The sequence below is a fragment of the Eulemur rufifrons genome, chromosome 1 (genome assembly GCF_041146395.1).
Source record: "Eulemur rufifrons isolate Redbay chromosome 1, OSU_ERuf_1, whole genome shotgun sequence".
NCBI lineage: Eukaryota > Metazoa > Chordata > Mammalia > Primates > Lemuridae > Eulemur > Eulemur rufifrons.
In genome coordinates this window covers 49155283-49172804 of record NC_090983.1, presented here as the reverse complement: position 1 = coordinate 49172804, position 17522 = coordinate 49155283, and the positions used below count along the sequence as shown (strand labels likewise).

General features: G+C 38.9%; 1 protein-coding gene across 5 annotated transcripts in view; it reads right to left on the bottom strand.

Moving 5' to 3' along the window:
* The window catches only part of TTN (titin), a 268870-nt gene that overhangs the window by 224924 nt on the left and 26424 nt on the right, over nucleotides 1–17522 (bottom strand). For all 5 annotated transcript variants that reach the window (XM_069470275.1, XM_069470284.1, XM_069470255.1 and 2 more), the window contains exons 21-42: nucleotides 16845–17050; nucleotides 16052–16285; nucleotides 15699–15943; nucleotides 14539–14810; nucleotides 14251–14415; nucleotides 13984–14152; nucleotides 12189–13879; nucleotides 11771–12052; nucleotides 11097–11363; nucleotides 10729–11001; nucleotides 10343–10606; nucleotides 9990–10250; nucleotides 8072–8332; nucleotides 7251–7514; nucleotides 6895–7155; nucleotides 6510–6770; nucleotides 5856–6116; nucleotides 5201–5342; nucleotides 4946–5111; nucleotides 3569–3800; nucleotides 1726–2010; nucleotides 1379–1504 (exon numbers count right to left, since the gene is read on the bottom strand). In XM_069470275.1, the coding sequence (XP_069326376.1) occupies nucleotides 1379–1504; nucleotides 1726–2010; nucleotides 3569–3800; nucleotides 4946–5111; nucleotides 5201–5342; nucleotides 5856–6116; nucleotides 6510–6770; nucleotides 6895–7155; nucleotides 7251–7514; nucleotides 8072–8332; nucleotides 9990–10250; nucleotides 10343–10606; nucleotides 10729–11001; nucleotides 11097–11363; nucleotides 11771–12052; nucleotides 12189–13879; nucleotides 13984–14152; nucleotides 14251–14415; nucleotides 14539–14810; nucleotides 15699–15943; nucleotides 16052–16285; nucleotides 16845–17050 (6588 nt within the window). The remainder of the gene's footprint in view (nucleotides 1–1378; nucleotides 1505–1725; nucleotides 2011–3568; nucleotides 3801–4945; nucleotides 5112–5200; nucleotides 5343–5855; nucleotides 6117–6509; nucleotides 6771–6894; nucleotides 7156–7250; nucleotides 7515–8071; nucleotides 8333–9989; nucleotides 10251–10342; nucleotides 10607–10728; nucleotides 11002–11096; nucleotides 11364–11770; nucleotides 12053–12188; nucleotides 13880–13983; nucleotides 14153–14250; nucleotides 14416–14538; nucleotides 14811–15698; nucleotides 15944–16051; nucleotides 16286–16844; nucleotides 17051–17522) is intronic.

Genomic DNA, 17522 nt, shown 5'->3' with positions numbered 1-17522 from the left:
TGCTTTACATACATTATATCCTTTAATTATGCTCATAAAATCAAAGAGGTTCATTTGATTTCTAGATCACCATCTCCATCCTAGAGGAGAAAATCATTAGGTCAGAAGACCAACTGAAATACTAACCTGTTAAGAAAAATAGCTCTTGGCAAAGTAGAGATTGGGTTATAAACTAATGGGAGAAGCATAATAAACAAAACAATAAAAATTATTAAGAATGCTGTAAGATTTGAGAATTTCCCTTTGGTTGGTGGTATACAAAAACCAAGAAAATAAAGGAATGATTTTTAGTTGGGATAAATGAATTACTTATTCATTTGATTTATCTTATCTCTATCTGAGATCCATCTTCAATCATAATTGGCTTGGAAATGGCTCTACATATATTGATTGCCTCATTGTACTAAGGGCAGATTCCTGGGATGTGGGGAAGGGCTGATGGTATTTGGGAAGCATGCTGTAAGTAAAAACAGGAGCAGTGAACTCCGACTGAGTGATTAATGCATCATGGGCACTGTGCTGTGTGCTGAATTGGGTTATCTAACTTAATCCTGATAATAATCTTAAGTGATTGGTATTAGTCATTTAACAATCATTCATTTGTACAATCAACAATTACTTGTTGAGTATCTACTATGTACCTATCCTAGGACAAAGCTCCACCCTTGCTTTCATAGAGCTTATCTTCTAGTAGCTACTGTTTTTCAGGTATCAGGTTCTCAGTACTAAAACAGAATCCCTGGCCTCGTAAAACATACATTCCAAGATTGAATGCAATGGTATACTCACTGTATTCATGACAGAAAGAGAACCAGCAAAATCATATATTTGCCTAAGGTTACATGTTGGAGCTAAGATTGAAATCCAGTCTCTTTGACAATAAAGCCCCTACTTTTGACCAGTAGAGGATATTGCCTTCCAAAGAAAAATACCTTTCACACAAGCATTGCCCATAGCCTGAATAATGCCTTACGTATAAATGGAATCTTTTTTGAAACATATGTAGATGCTATCATAATTAATCTAATAATAATTGCAGTTTTTGTCATTGTATTTTTTTCAATCAAAATATAAAAGTGCAGCTACAATCATAAAGAGAACATTTTTTTTGAGATTAGGGGAAAAGATCAATCTAGTTTTTTTATTGTGATAAAAAATACATAACATAAAATTTACTACCTTAACCATTTGTACAAAACAGTAGTAGAAAATAGTGATCTAAATCTTTTTTAGATCATTCAAGTAAGTTTCCTGCTAGATTCCCATTAAGCTTCAAATTATGCTTGAGATGTCTGTGATGGAGGAAAAGGTAAGAGAACTTTCCCCCACATCATGCTTTATAAATATTAGCAATGATACCTTTTGCTCATAAACCTACCTGTTCCAGAAACTCTGCATTGAAAACGGGCTGGCTGTCCTTCGGAAGTGACAGTGTCTTGAAGTGGGGTGATAATGGCAGGAGGATAAACTGGCATTTCCTGATCAGGAGACACAACTTCTGGAACTAAAGAGAGCACAAGATTTGTCATGATTAAGTCACCATAGAGACTTCACAGAAGGGAGCATGTAGATTTATCTTAATTTATTTCACAGCACAGTGCTTTCCAAGTTGGGTGACAATCTACTTTTATGAGCTTCAAATTGTATTTTGAAATGCACTGGAAGAGCACAGAAGCTGGCTCCCTGGGTTTTATTTGAAGCTGGGAAGTAGCAAGGCATTCCTACCTTCCACTGAAAGCGAAGCTGATGTCGTGGCAACTCCATAGTCATTCTTGGCTTGACAGGTGTAGACAGCCGCATCCTCTGGGAAGGCTTCAATTAGCAAAAGCGTGTACTCTTGCCCATCGTGAAGAAATTTGCACTTAAAGCCAGTGGAAAGCAGCTGCTCTTCCTTGTACCAGGAAATTTTGGGCTGTGGTCTGCCAGATATCACGGCACAGAAGCGGGCAGGCTTGCCAGACTGCACAGTGATAGGCTGGAGCTCCTGCAGAACTTGGGGTGGTTCAGGAGCTAAGAGTAAATGACAACAAACAGCCCATGAGAAAGGGTAAAAACATGGGAAAGCACGCAAAACTCTACATTAATATGTTGCCAAGCGGGTATGTGTCCAGAAACAAAAGTTTGGAATTGTGCTATCTTAACTTGCCTCAGAATATTAAAACATTCTTTGTGCTAGGAGGGAAAAAAAAAACATTTGGATTTTGTCCTCAAGAAGAGGGGACAGCTTCAGAAAGATATTTTTGATATTTTGAGGCATACTGAGAGTGCGGGGTTCCTCATTATAACACGATTACCCCACTTTTTGGTTGAGGTAGGGGCATAGAAAAGGATACCTAAAAGAATTCTAGAATAACTGCCATGGGCTACCTATTTTTAAAAGTCATTTGGGCAAATCATGTGGTGAGGAGGCTCATCCCATTCAGGTTTGTTTGTTTTGTAAGTATTTGTGTATATGTCTCAGTCATTTCATTATATACTGGTGCCAGTGAAACGCAATCAGTGAGTATTGAATGAATATTATTTCAGATCTTGTTAAATGCAATTAGGTAGATTTAACAAAATGCAGCTTTCCTGATACGCTAACTAAAGCATATTCTTACTGTAGTGACAAGTGAGGGGATCTGGGTAGTTCGTGGAACCCAGAAATGGGGAGGGATGACTTCTGTGAGGCTGGTTTCTGACACTACCATAGAAAAGACCTTTACTTCTCTGCGCCTCACTTTCTCCACTACTAACACAGAGATGATACTAACTGAATGCTATGGGCATTCAGTCCTCCTCTAGGGACCCAGGAATGTTGACAATATGGTTCATCTTTGTGACTCTTGAGATTATGCCTAGGGTTTCTGCTTCTGCCTCAGAGATATTTTGTTCAGAGAGAGATGGCCTAAGATGAGGAGAGGGAGGGAGGTTCCATTTTTCTCTATGTATCTAGAATAGACTCAGATCTAGACCAACCTCGAATTCAGCTCTAAGGATTCTAATGAGGAAAGCAGCAGTTTAATGGCACCCCCCTGGGGACTGTTACAAGGAGTGCTTGGTAGCATATGGAATTCCCAAAGTAAGAGCCCCCGTCTTAGAGTTTGGGGCAGAAAGGACCTAGTTCCACATTGCCTGTGGCTCTCTAGGCCCTCCAAGGTCTCAAAGAGGACCTGCAGGTTTTACCAAGCACTCTGTACCAGAGACTGGGAGTGACCCTATCCCCTGGTAGTGCTACTGGTACTTAAGCAGTCAGGGGCAGAGAGCAGAGAACTAACACAGTTTAATGCTGCATCTAGAAACTCATTTAGGGCATATTATAATCGACACACTGTGGATGTTCAGTAGTGTTGAACAACTAAATGAGGTTCTGGTCATCAGGTGCTTTCTGGAAATGACATCTCAATAGTTCTTTTAACAGCTGTCCTTCCCTTTCCATAGGTCTAATGTGTAAATAAATGTTGCTGCAACCATGTGAGTATCATGAGTTCTTTAGAAGTTGCCCAAGAACTACCAGAGTTTAGTGACTTAAAGGGGAGGATTATTTCAGATGGATCCACAAAATAGGTGAAAATCTCTCCCTACATACCATTAACATAGAGAGTAACAGAACTCCTGTTCCTTCCTGCCACAAAGGTGTATTCGCCTGCATCACTATGTCTGGTCTCAGAGATAAACATCCGGTGGATTCTTCTCTCCACCACATATTGGTGTCGTTCTTGAACTTGGAAATTGATTTCAATGCCGTCTTTATACCAGTGGGCATCAACATCGTCTTCATTGACCTCAAACTCAACGACAGCACGCTGTTTCTCGATGACCTATTGATGGAACAGCATAAAAAAAATTGAGGCCCTAGTTTCCTTTAGGTTAACCCATTTCTAAAACTGTTCTTATGAAGAGCATGCAAAACTGATATATTATGACATAATACATCAGATGACTATTGTGCATTCTAAATTTTCCTGTCTAGTCTTGGACAAATGGTACCCAAACCTCTTTAGTAGAGAATCATGCTTACACCTGCACTGAGGAGGGAGGCTGTCCCAAAGAAGCAATTATTTCATTTAGAAATGCTTGTTTTTTAATTAATAATTAATTATTTATGTTAGAAATAATGACACTTTACATCTGGGGGCTTCTGTTATCTACAAAGCTATTTTAAGCTACTATTTTAATTTGATTTCATATGATATGAACAATAACTTTGTGGGCTAAGTAGGAATTATTATCCTCATTTTGAAAGTGAGAAAACTGAGGCTCAGAATTAGGAAATAAAGGATGGAAGACGCATCCAGGTTATCTGTGCCCTCACTGAAGACTTTTTTACTATGGCCTAAGGCCTCAACGGCCTGGTTCTCTTTGGATGAGCCGAACTCAAATGGTGTTTCTCTGAACATGGTCCTTCCATTACATCATTTGGGAAGACTGGCTCCCATGAGGACAATCTCTGAAAATGTAGCAGGGAACAAAAGTGTTTGCACAACATCCTTGCCAGGAATCCAGCATTGCCCAGACTGGGCTTCCCCTTGGACTTCACAGGAAGGGGGTCCAGCCACTACGTCCCTCCACACCTGCCTCTCCATAGGTGGTAACCTTCTGAGAAAATGCCACCTTGTTCTAAGTTTCCTTAATTCTAATTGGTGTGTGAACACCACAATTTAAATTTTAATTCTTTTCTGGTCGATGCTGCTTGGCAAGTAGCCATTTATTAGACAGTGAAGTTTCTACAGCTGCTTTAATTAAAGTATTTAGACAGCTGCTGAGGACACACTTACTCCTAAGTGAGTGGAAACTGTGACAAAATTGATGTCAGCATAAGAGAGTTTAAGCCAAGTAAGGATGAGCTAATTTAATTCTTTAAAAGACTGTGGTTAGAAAATTTCAAAGTGCAAAATTAAAATAATAGAACTATAGATCTGGGACTACTGATGATTTTTTAAAAAATTCAGTCTATAAACAATACCTGAACTTCCTTTTTAATACTTCGGATGCGAACGTCTCTGCCCTCTACGAAGAGGCGAGCCGTGGACATGTTGCCTCCCGCCACCACCGCGTACTGCCCGGCATCGGACATCCGGGTCGACGGGATCAGAAGGCGGTGGACGTATTTTTCCTTCTGAATCTTCATTCTACAGATGAAGTGGAAGTGGGAGTTTAATGTATGATGATTCAGAGGTAACTGGAAATTACTGGAATGCAGCAAGACAAAGCTACCAACCTGTCTGCGATCTGCAGTTCTTGACCGTCTTTCATCCACTGTACAGTGATGTCAGGCTCAGAAACTTCACATTCAAACATGGCTCGTTTCTTCTCAAGAACCTTGATGTCCTTAATGTGTTTTCTAAATTCTATATGGCGGGCTGGAAAACAGCATGTGAAAAATTAACATTTAAAATGGCTTTATTGAGATATAATTCACATGCTACATGATTCACCCATTTAAAGTATCTAATTCAATGGTTTTCAGTGTCTTCAGAGTTATGCAACCATCACCATAATTTTAGAACATTCTTATTTTTCCAAAAAGAAACCATGCATCCCTTAGCCATCACCTCCTAGAATTTTCCCATTGCCTCCCCTCTAGACTTAGGCAACTATCAATCCATGTCTCTATAAATTTGTGTTTTGGACAATTCATATAATGGAATCATACACTGTGTGGTCTATGTGACTGGCTTCTTTCACTTAGCATAAGGTTTTCAAGATTCATCCATGTTATAGCCCATATTAGTACTTCCTTTTTATTGCTGAATAATATCCCATTGTGTAGATATGCCACATTTTATTTATCCATTCATCAACTGATGCACTAACATTTTATATAGCATGTTTGACATTTTTTTTCCATGGATATGACACTTCTGAAACCATACCTTCCACATAAAGGGTGGCTGTCGAGGTAGCTTTTCCAGCAACAAAGGTATAGTCAGCAGCATCCCCAAAGTGAACATTCCTGATGTTCAGTGAGTGTGTGAGCTTTTTGGTTCTCATCTGGCACCTGTCAGTTGATTTGATTTCCACACCATTCTTTAACCATTTGTAAGAGATGCCTTCATAGTTCACTGTCACCTCAAAGGTAATGGTGTCTTTTTCTTCAGCATTGATGTCCTTCAACATGGAGGTAATCATGATTGCTGCAAAGGGGAAAAGGAAAAACACCCAGGGAAACGAATGTAAATATGTTGTGGTTCATAACAGGTGCAGAATGAAAACTGTAAGTTTCCTAGTACATCTGTTGAGGAGATTACAGTTCAGAGATATGAGCTTTGATATCTTCCATGTGCTCCTGGACATGACAATGCCAACTGACAGAGAAATAGAAAGATCAAGTGACAGACACTGAAACATTTTTCCAGGCCCTTTCCATGCTACTCTGCTTGGGAAATTTTATCCAGGTGGAGATGCTACTGCTTAACTCAGTGTGAACACAAGTAGATGTTTCAATCAGGGATTTTTGAGTAGATACTCAGGAAAGTGTAGGATATGTAGGATATCTTTTCTTATCTTTTCTTTTTTTTTTTACTTACGGGTCACTGTCAGTGTGGCGCTGACTTGGTCATTGCCACAGACAAACGTGTATTCCGCTGAGTCCTCTGTGCTGGTGTTCATGATGATCAGCTGGTGGAGTTTTCCTTGCACAACTATCTTGAACTTTTCACTCATCTCGATCTCCACACCATTCTTCAGCCACATGGAAGGGACATTGAAGTGGGACACCTCGCACTCAAAGGATGCAGTTTTGGTCTCAGGTACCTCGATATTTTTCATGGTTTTTGTAATATGTAATGCTTGGGGAAATCAGAGAGCACTTTGGTTAAGAGAGTTTATTTAAAAAAACAGATGAAGCAAAACAAATCAATGAATACCTGGTGATCTTCCAGGCAAGCGTCCTAGGGGCCGCCTAATACTTACTCTCCACGAACAGCTTGGCTTTGCATTCCAATTGCCCCACCACGGCGGTGTACTCCCCAGCATCCGAGGGGGTGATGTTCTGCAGCATCAGCTTGTGGACCTTCCTTTCTGAGACCAGTCTGTGTTTCTCACTCGGCTTAATCTCCACATTCTTATGGAACCATTTTACTGGAACTGTGTCGTGGGAAACACTAACTTCAAAGGCAACGGTGGCATTTTCCAAGGCGGTCACGTCCTTTGGCTTTTTAATGATCTTGACAGCTAAGGGGAAAGTTGGAGCAATTCAGTGAGATGGATGGTTAACTCGATGGTAACCATGGGTTGGCTACTTGTAAAGTGTTTCTAAGTCAACTTACTCTCAACGTGCAGTCTGGCACTGGCTCCTAGCCTTCCGAGTCTGAAGCCATAAACAGACTCATCCACGATGGCACAATTTTTAATTCTCAGAGAGTAAATTGCCCCTTTGACTGAGATGTCATACTTGTCATTGGATTGCAGCACAACCCCATTTTTGATCCACTGGACACCTTTGACATTAGGGTGTGTGAGCTCGACGGTGAAAACAGCATCTTGCGTTTCTGTCACTGTGAGGTTCTTCAGAGTCTTCTTAATTTTGACAGCTGAAGACAAATTTATGATTGGTTTAGAAAATATAGATGGTATCATCAAGAAAAAGAAGTCCTGAACAAGATCAGTGCCCAGTCAACTTGCAAAACAGTGGGTATCAGACATCCTGCAGTTATGTAACACCTGTATTTTAAAAGTCACCTGAGATTATTTAGGGAAACTTGAGATCTAGTTGGACATGTGCACTCTGCTCTTGAAGGCTTTTTCTATACTCGAATGGCATAAAGTTTGCACAGCCATATACTAATAGCACAATAGACTGATTGGACATGGGTAAAAGGGGAATGGACCATCGGAGTGTCTGGTTTAGCTGTTTCATAGAGCTTTAACTTAGGAAATGGCTTTTTATATAAATACATTTGATAACCAATTTTGTACCTTGTGGTATATGGCTTGTAAAAGAAAGTTTAGACAATTTATAATGATTTTATGACATGAAAATGGCCAGATCTAAATGTATCTAAGGTGGCCAGATCATTTGACTAAATTTAAAATGATGAAGGTGGAGAATGTAATATGATTTAAAAAGGACAAATCTCATATCACTGACCTTCAACTTTGAGTTTGGCAGATGTTTTGGAGGTGGCCACCTTGTAGGTGTATTCTCCAACGTCATCTAATTTGGAGGCAGCAATGATAAGTCTCCTTTTGCGGCCATCCGATTCACTTCTGACCATGTTACTCAGTGGCAGGCGTTTGCCATCCCTCAGCCATTCGCCTTCGGAATCTGGGTTGGCAACTTCACATTCAAACACAGCTTCCTGCGATTCAGCTACAGTCTGATCTGTGAGTGGCTTGGAGATGGCCCCCCCTTTGGGACAAGAGAAGTACAGCGTGAGTCCTTTCAAAATATTTACACAATAAAGAAATTTGTGCACAATTAATTATAAAACATCAAATTTAAAAACATGCTTTTAAACATCATGAAATGTTTAATAAGATTATTATTACCCATATTGAGAAGGTATCACAGAAATCCCTTATTCTAAGTATTCATGACGGATAACCAGGGAAAACACTGGAATCGGGAAAGTTTTGCAAAGGAAAAGCAACTGTTAACATGGAATTCTTACAACCATAATGCACAGCATACCACATGGATAGCCTCTCCTCCAACTCAATTCCCCCTCTTCAAAAGCATTCTACTTGGTTTTTTGAGGATTACTTCCTGGAAATATGTCTGATATTTGATTGGAAAAAAAACTGCTAGGCAAAATGTCCAAGTCATCAATGTTTCTATAAGATAGAGATCCCTGCATACTAAAAATGAGTGTTGACAAATGTCGTCTCTGCTACAAAGTTTCTCCCATTGCCTCTACTGCTGTCATCCACTGGCAGAAATAACTTCTGCTGTAACAATTTTTTTTTTTTTAGCTGCTTATGTATCTGTCCCTCTCTAAATTGTGAATTCCTCAAGAAAAACTATCATGCCTTATTTATTTTTGTGTCCTGAGTTCCTAGCAGTGTCTGGCCTATGTTAGGTGAAATCACAGAGAAGCTCATAGTTTATTCTTGTTTTCACACATGTAGAAACATGTAACTTATCTTACAGGTATCAAAGTGCAGAATCTAAAATTTTGTTTTAGAAGTCTTTTCATGGTCAAATCTCTGAGGAAATCTTATAATGTAATAAAGCATAAACCACGAAACTTTCACAGCACATAAGACACACCATTATCATGTGACTTGCTCATATACCATATGGCACGGACAGCACAATTTAATCTGAACGTAGTATCTCAATTTCTCAATATTTAAATTATAATGAACTACGCGAATTAATGATGACTTCTAGTTTTTTGTTGACAATTGGTTTACACTTTTGATTCTTCATTGTAAAGCTAAGGATTTCTGCCAAAAGAAAATGGTCTTATTTCTACTTCCTATCATAAGAGATATATAGCTACATTGAGTTGCAGTTAAAAAATGTTCATTGGGTTTATAAAAAAGTATGAAAGAAGTAAAAGAAAGGTTAAAGAAGCAAGAGTGCTTAAAAAATAAATAGCTCTTTAGAGGAGGAAAGTTTGAATAAAGCTCATTTCAGCAAAGATTATTGGTGATCTATCAAGTGCAATATATTGGAGCATACAAAGAAAAGGAAGCAATTGCAGATTTCAGGAATTTGTAGTCTGGTGTGGAAAGAGGAAATAGGGAATAAGACAAGTATACAAGAGCAATGAAAGAGGCACACATAAAGCGATGCTGGGGTTGGAGGAGGATGAGATCTTATACAAATGAGGAGATTAAGGGAAGGCTTCATGGAGGAGGTGGCATTTGAGGTAGACCTGGAAGAACATTTGTAATTTAGTCTGGTGGGGGCAGTGTTGAGGATACTATTGGCTTAGTGAACAGCAGAGGCAGAGGCATGAAGTGGGAAACTGATGGGAATTTGAGGGGAAATGGGCAACGATTTCTCAAATTAAAATAATCATGCCTGCTAACTTAGATTAAATGATAAATGTACCGACCTGCCACAGTAAGTTTTCCAGATGTCATATTTTCTCCAGCATAAAATGTATATTTTCCTTCATCATCTTTCATCATATTTAGCACTGTCAATTTATATATTTTTCCATGAGCTTCAATTTTATATTTGGGACCGGGTTGGATTTCCTTGTTCTTAAAATTCCACAAGACATCAATTCCTGAGTGGGACAGCTCGACCTCAAGGACCACATTCTGGGTTTCTGTACAGGTGAGGTCATGGAGACCTCTGATAATTTTAATTTCTGGGGAAAAGATAAAATAATCACTTGGTTATTATTACACTGGGAAAGTGGAAGTCTTAAAATAATAATTAGTTAAATGGAATAGTTCTTACTTTCTACAGAGAGATTACAGCTGGTTTCCACTCTGCCAACCATCAGCTTGTAAGGTCCCTCATCGGAGGCATGAGTTCGGTTAATCACTAGTCGCTGCTTGGTGCCTTTGACGATGGCATGTACACGGTCATCAGGCTTGATTTGTTCATCATGTAAGTACCATTTAACGGAAGTCACATCAGGGACTGAGACCTTACATTCGAGCACAGCCTTGGTGCCCTCAATCACGTTCACATCTTTTAGAGGTGTTACCACATCAACACCTGCAAGAACACACACACAAATAAAAGAATTATAAATATGAATTCTGTTTAAAATGTCTGTTCATTAAAGTGCTGTATCTCACTTGATGATGTAAAGGTAAAACTATGTAAGTAACACTCACTATAGACAGAGACGCGCCCGCTGGTCGAGAGCCCAAGGGCTGGAATGGTGAAGGAGTAATGCCCAGCATCTTCCTTAGTCATGTCTTCAATGAGCAGCATGTGAGACTGTTTGTCTATCACGGCGTGAACCCTGTCGCTGGGCTGCACTTCTTGGCCATCTTTCATCCAGACACCTTCCACATTTTCTAAGGAGACTTTAACTTCAAGCTGAACAATGTCACCCTCGCAGACTTTCTGATCACTAAGTCCTTGCAGGATGGCAATGGGGCGGGCTGTGAAACATGGGGAGAAAAAGAACATTACAATCATTTTCATCACTAAACCATAATGATGCTCACTGCCCGCTGACGGGAACGGGAAGACTTACGTTTCATCTTTAGTCTACAGGTTGTCTTTTTCCCATCGATGACAAAGCTGTATTCTCCCTGGTCCTCTTTGGTTACGTCCTTGACTGTGAGGTTCTGACGTCCACGGCGAGACGTAATTGTGTATTTGCCATTGGATTTAAGCTCCACACCATTGTGATACCATTTGCCTTCTATATTTTCTGGGGATACAATACACTCTAACTCTCCCGAAAATGATTCCGGAACTTCTATGTCCTGAAGTTCTTTCACAAACTCAACAACTGCACCTGAAATATAAGATAAGGAGAAATCAATTTTCCTGGAGAGTTATGCTTTTGGCTTAGGATAGAGATAACACCTTATATATCTCTTATCTCCCCCATACCACCAGGAATATTTTTTAATATCTTCCTGCTGATGGACTGAAAAATAAATTTTCAATAAAAAGGAGTTATTTTGATTTTTTTAAAAAATTTAAAATCAAGACATCAAAATAATACTACCTATAAAAATCCAAATTGTCAAATTGTCAATATTCTTAATTAGGAACATAAATTAATGATTCTGGCTATGAAGTTTATATCCAATTCCCAAATAATTGTTTTGATGAAAGAAAAATTGTATAGCTAATTTTATCAGACACTAAAGGTGACTTTAAAATTTAAGTAAACAATGAAATAATCCTTTTTACTACCTTCAACAATAAGTTTAGCTGTTGTTTTGATATCTTCATCTTCCACAAGTACACAGCTGTAGTCTTCAGCGTCAGATGTGTCAATGGTCAGTATAGAGAGGAAGTGGACCTTCCTGTCAGAGTGCATCCTATATTTATCTCCCTCATGAACCTCCATCCCATCTTTATACCATTTCACTTTGACAAATGGCTCTGAAGTTTCACATTCAAAGGTTGCCATGGTGTCTTTTTCCTTAGCAACAACATCTTGTAAGTCCTGTGTGAAAGTGATCGATTGCTTGGCTACAAGAAAAAGGGGGGGAAGCACATTAGACAAATTAAATTCACAATTTGAGCAATGGGAAAAGAAAAAGAAATATACTAATGGATATTCATGGATCCAGAGATGGGTCCATCGAATGGAAGGCATTCAACTTACCTTGGACGAGTAAGAATGCGTGACTGGAAGTTTCCCCAGCTATGTTGACAGCTTTTACCATGATGCTGGCAGAGTCCTCTGCAGTCACATCTCTTATGACCAATTCACAAACGTTGTCCTCGGGCCAGTACCAGTAGATTCGGTCGGACCGTTCGATTTTTACACCATTTTTGTACCATTCACATTCAGGGTCTGGTTTCCCCACAACTCTGACCCGGAAGTGTGCATCAGATCCTACACCCACTGTTTGGCTTTGGATTCTTTCAAAGATTTTGGGGGCCTCCATACTAGGACTTAGTTCAATTTTATCAGGTTTAAAAGTTGGAATAGTGATTTTGCCTTCTTCTTCAAGGGCTTTCCTCTCCTCTTCAGTTAACTCTTTGGTCCAGTGGAGAAGTTCATCTTTTGTCTTCTTCAGGAGTTCTTCATAGGAGTCATCCTTCTTGCGAGACTTGAGCTCCACGGCAGTAATGGCTTCATAATAACCCTCCTCCGTTCTGCGCTTGAATTTACTACGCAGCTCTTCTGACTCTTCAGACACTTTTTCGTGGGTAATTCTTTCAGCCCTTTTCAACTTCACAATTTCTTTTTCAGTGGTATCAACAGGTCTGTCCACTTTTTGCACTTCAAACTGAAGCTTTCCTGGTTCGTGTACATGAAATTCAGGTTTTGGTTCAGGAGCTCGCCTAAGGACAGACCTAAAATCTTCCCTCTGTTGGATCTCAAGTTTCACTTTATGTTCGATCACGCCTTCAGGATTTTCTGCAGTGACCTTCACTTCACCTGTATCATAGGACTTGCAGTCCACGATGTCGAGATAGTGAATGCCATCATAGCGAACTCTGAACCTTTTGCTTTTGCGGATGAGCTGTCCGTTGAGGTACCAGTTGACTTTGGGCTGAGGGTAGCCTGTCACTCGGCAGCGGAACCTGGCAGTCTCCCCTTCAAGGACTCTTACTGGCTCTGGGAATAAGACGATGTCTGGCTTTTGCTTTTCTTTCTGATCTACTGTTACACCTGTAAGTGCACCTTCATGAGCCATCCTCTCTAATTCTTCAATTCTCTGTAAGCCTTTTCTCCCCTCAGGCAACTGAGATTCTTCCACAAGACTTTTCTCATCTTTAACAATCAGGGTAGCGGATGTGTGATCTGTTCCATATTTGTTAGTGGCTCTGCAAGTAATGATACCACTGTCTCTAGAATATGCAACTCCATAATCAAGGCTGCAGTACCCGAATTCATTGATCATACGGAGCCTGTTGGCTGCTTCTAGTGGCTTTCCATCATGGAGCCATTCCACCACCATCGTTGGGTCACCGATTGGTGTAAGTCTGCATTCAAAGTGGGCAGGCCCAAAGCGCTTGAGTCTTAAAGAAGTGAGTTTTTTCTTGAAAAATGGTTTCTGTTGTTTCTCTTTGTCATAGAGGTCACCCTCTTCCCATTGTTCTTGACCATATCGCAAATGGAGGGGCTCCAGTTCTGGGGCTGCAATCTCCTTTGCTCGGTATGTTCCTCGCGGGATGATTAATTTTCTCTCTGGTTCGGGCTCTGCAAACTCAACTTCAACATTTACTTTACATCTTGTGGTGTCCCGGCCAGCCTTATTAATAGCAGTTGCAGTATACCAGGCAGAATCTTGGCTGACAGTGGAATCGATTTTAAGGGCAGCTTCTCCCTTCATTCCTTCAATTCTATAAAAAGTGAAAAATAAATCATCAGTGTAGAAGTAGCATTGCTTCCTTGGGTACTGGATTCATATAATGAGCTTAGTTTTATTATTTTCAAACACACTTACCTGATTTTGGGATATTTATGAGGTACAATGATGTCACTGTTTTTCAGCCATACAATGTCAGGGTTGGGGTTACCTGTAGCTCTGACTTTCATTTCAAGTCGGGAACCTTCCTTTACATTGACATTTTTCAGTTTTTCCACAAACATTGGTTTTACCTGATGTTCCACAGCTAAAAGAGAAAAGTCATGATTTAGAGTTGAGTAGGGCTGAAGTACCCATTTGTAACTCAAATTATAAGGTAATTTCTTTATTTTAATTTTATTTTACCTTCTACAGTTAAAAGCACTGAAATTGAAGATCTGCCTGCCCTGTTTTGGGCAATCACAGTCCAGTCCCCAGAATCACTGGGTGTTGCTGGGGCAATAATTAGTGACTGAGTACCATCTTCTTTAATGACTACTTTATGGGTATAGTCATTGACAATTTGCTGGCCTGTCAAAAAAAAAAAATGAGTAAAGAAGAAAACCAATTTTAAAACAGTTTTTTAAAATTGTTAGACACACACATAAACTTGTTTTTGTGTTTAATGACTCATGAACAAAAACTTATATTTACCATCATGAAACCAGAGCGTCTCTGGCATGGGTCTACCCACAACCTTTAAGTCAAATCTGGCAGTTTGCCCTTCTAAACATTTGAACGAAGTGGGTTTTAACACGAAGACTGGCTTATACAGTCTCTCAAGTTGTGACTCATCTGTTTCCTCCAGCCTACGTGCAGGGGACATCCGTGCAGGGGACATCCTTGCAGGGGACATTCTTGCAGGGGACATTCTTGCAGGAGACATGCGGATGGGAGACCTGCTCACTGAACGTGGAGAGATAGATCTGAAAAACAAAGGCAAACAGAGTATTTTCAAGAGGCGAAAAGAAAATCCAGCAAAACAAATCTTTTTTTGTTTTATTCATTAATGTTATTTTAGCATTTACTTCTTGCACGTATTAAAAGGCATCTCAAACTCATTAGGATCCAAAACAGAATATATTATAATTGCCCCCAAAGCTATGTTTTTCCCATATTTTCAATCTTGGTCAGTAGTCATTCGGTACATCCAGGTACCAAGGCTCAAAATCTTGGAAAAATTCTTAATAGTGCGTTTTTTTTACCATCTGGATTTATTTAGTCACCACATCTTTTTGATTCAACTACCAAAACATCTTAATAAATGTTGGTTGGTTAAATAAACCAATAAATACATTTATGGAAAAAGAAAAATATGCTTTTTTATCTAAGGGGAGGAAAAACTTAGGAATTATATTTGGAAACGAAACAAAACAAAATTCTATCTACACATTGCAGTCAGACTGGCATGGATTTTGAATGCTATCACCACCACTTACAAGATGGATGAACTAAGATAATTTTCATAGGCTCCCAGAGCTTCAGTGTTCCCCTTTTCATAATAGTAATAATCATCTATTTGTTTCGGGGTTGCCATGTAAATTTATGTGTGTAAAGATCAAATGTTAAAGAAACTACAGCTATTGTTATATTAGCTATAGCACTAAAAAATGAATAGTATGAAACACTAATGAAAAGTCTTTGCTCATTTTAGATAAAGGCAAGAAATAACTCTGGGATTGGTGTTGCTAATGGTAAGTTTCTGCACTACTTCAGCCTTCAATTTTTTTCAAACAAGAGCAATTTGCTACTTGCATATTTAGTGTTTTAAAACAATTTAAATGCTAAACAATGTGAATTATTACAAGTTTTACCTGATTCTGCTCACTGGCTCTGGTGTGGGTATGTAAGTTGGAGCTCCAAGCGGTGCAGCAGGCTCCACGTACAACTTCCCTGAGCAAATTGCATTTCCTTTAATGTTGCTGGCAAATGCAGTGTAGATTCCTTCATCTTCTGGAAGAACAACAGGTATACGCAGACTAGCTCTGCCATCCTGTAGAAACTCCATTTGGTATCTTTCGCCATGTTTGATGCGCTTGCCATCTTTGTACCATGCAATCTGCAAAGAATAACATGCACATGTGAATAAATTTTACATAAAATAGTTATATTGTAACTGCTTATATCTTTATTGTAGCAAGAGGTATGATACATGTATATATTTTACCTTGGGTAATGGATAGCCAGACATCTTGCAATGAAAAGTGACACCCATCCCCTCAAGAATTCTATAATTCTTGAGTCTTAAATCAAATCCTGATTCAATAGCTTCAGATTCAGAAATGTCAACTGCCATCTTTTCTTCTCCATCTTCTTCAAGAAGTTCTTCTAATGTAGTCTTTATTATTCTGTATTCAATTTCTTTAATAAGTCGCTGTTCAAAGGAAGAAATATGGAATTCCTATGCAGTAAAAAGATGAAGATTTGTTAAAAAGATATATCCTCACTAGTAGAAATTCTTTAAGGATAGGTATTTGTTTCAGAGCTAAGGATTATTGAAGTTTTTAACTGAGAGAAGAATCTAGAAGGCTTTTTTGTTTGTTTTTGTTTGTTTGTTTTAATCTGCATTACAGTCATCTTTGCCAGTTGATGCTGTGGCACCCTCGGTAAAATGGTATTCCAAGAGTATAGGTTACATTTGGGATATTTATCAGACAGATGAAGAAATCTTTGCATTAATGAACTTGGTTATGCTAATATTTGCCTTGTTCTAAATATATATAATCCCCATTTCTAAAGTCATATTTTGTTGCATACATGTAATCCCTCTTTCTAAAGTCACAAGTGCAACATGCCATGAAGATTAAGGAAACTTGTCAGCAGTGAACTTAGACCTACTGCTAGTTGTCTACCACTGACTTCATCACTTGAAAATGAAAATATCAAACACAAAAAGGGGCTTTATGGGAGGAAAGTATAATTTGTGAAATAGTTTAGTTGGTCATTATTGTTATACTCACCTGGTCTTCTACAAAAGTTCTGACCATTACAGTATCTTTGGCCATTTTCTTTCTAATTAAGGCCTGTTCTTTTTCATACTCTTTTTCATACTCAGAGTATGCAAATCCAGGTGCTATTTCTCCAACTTTGGGCTCTTGAATGAATGCAGTCACTTGTGTCTGGTAAAGCATTTCTTGCTGGGACTTCATCAGTGACTCATAATCAGCTAGGAGTTTAGAACATAAGTTAATTTTTAATGTTCTTACTAAGAAACATTCATGCCACTATTCATTCAGGTCCTATGTTGGGGAAGATGATAACCAAAAACCAGATTTTCCAAATTTCTACTATAAAAGTTCTCAATAAATATTTACTAGATTAAATTTCAGAACCAAACTTATTAAATACATTGACAAGTCAAACCAGCCACTACTATTGTGGAAAGAATTTTACATTAGCAGACAGTCCTTTGGGATCTATGCTAGAGGTCTTCCTAATTTGCTGTGTAGCTTTTAGCAATTCATTTGCTTTCTGGCATCTTGAGTGCTTTATCTGCTAGATGGAGATAATATTGTAATTTCATCTAAGGGATGTTGTATAGATAAAACGAGATGGAGCATGGGAGAGTTCACTGTAAATGTGAACAGTCTGGCATGAAAGCTATTACATCTTATATCAAGTTATAACCATTGAAAATT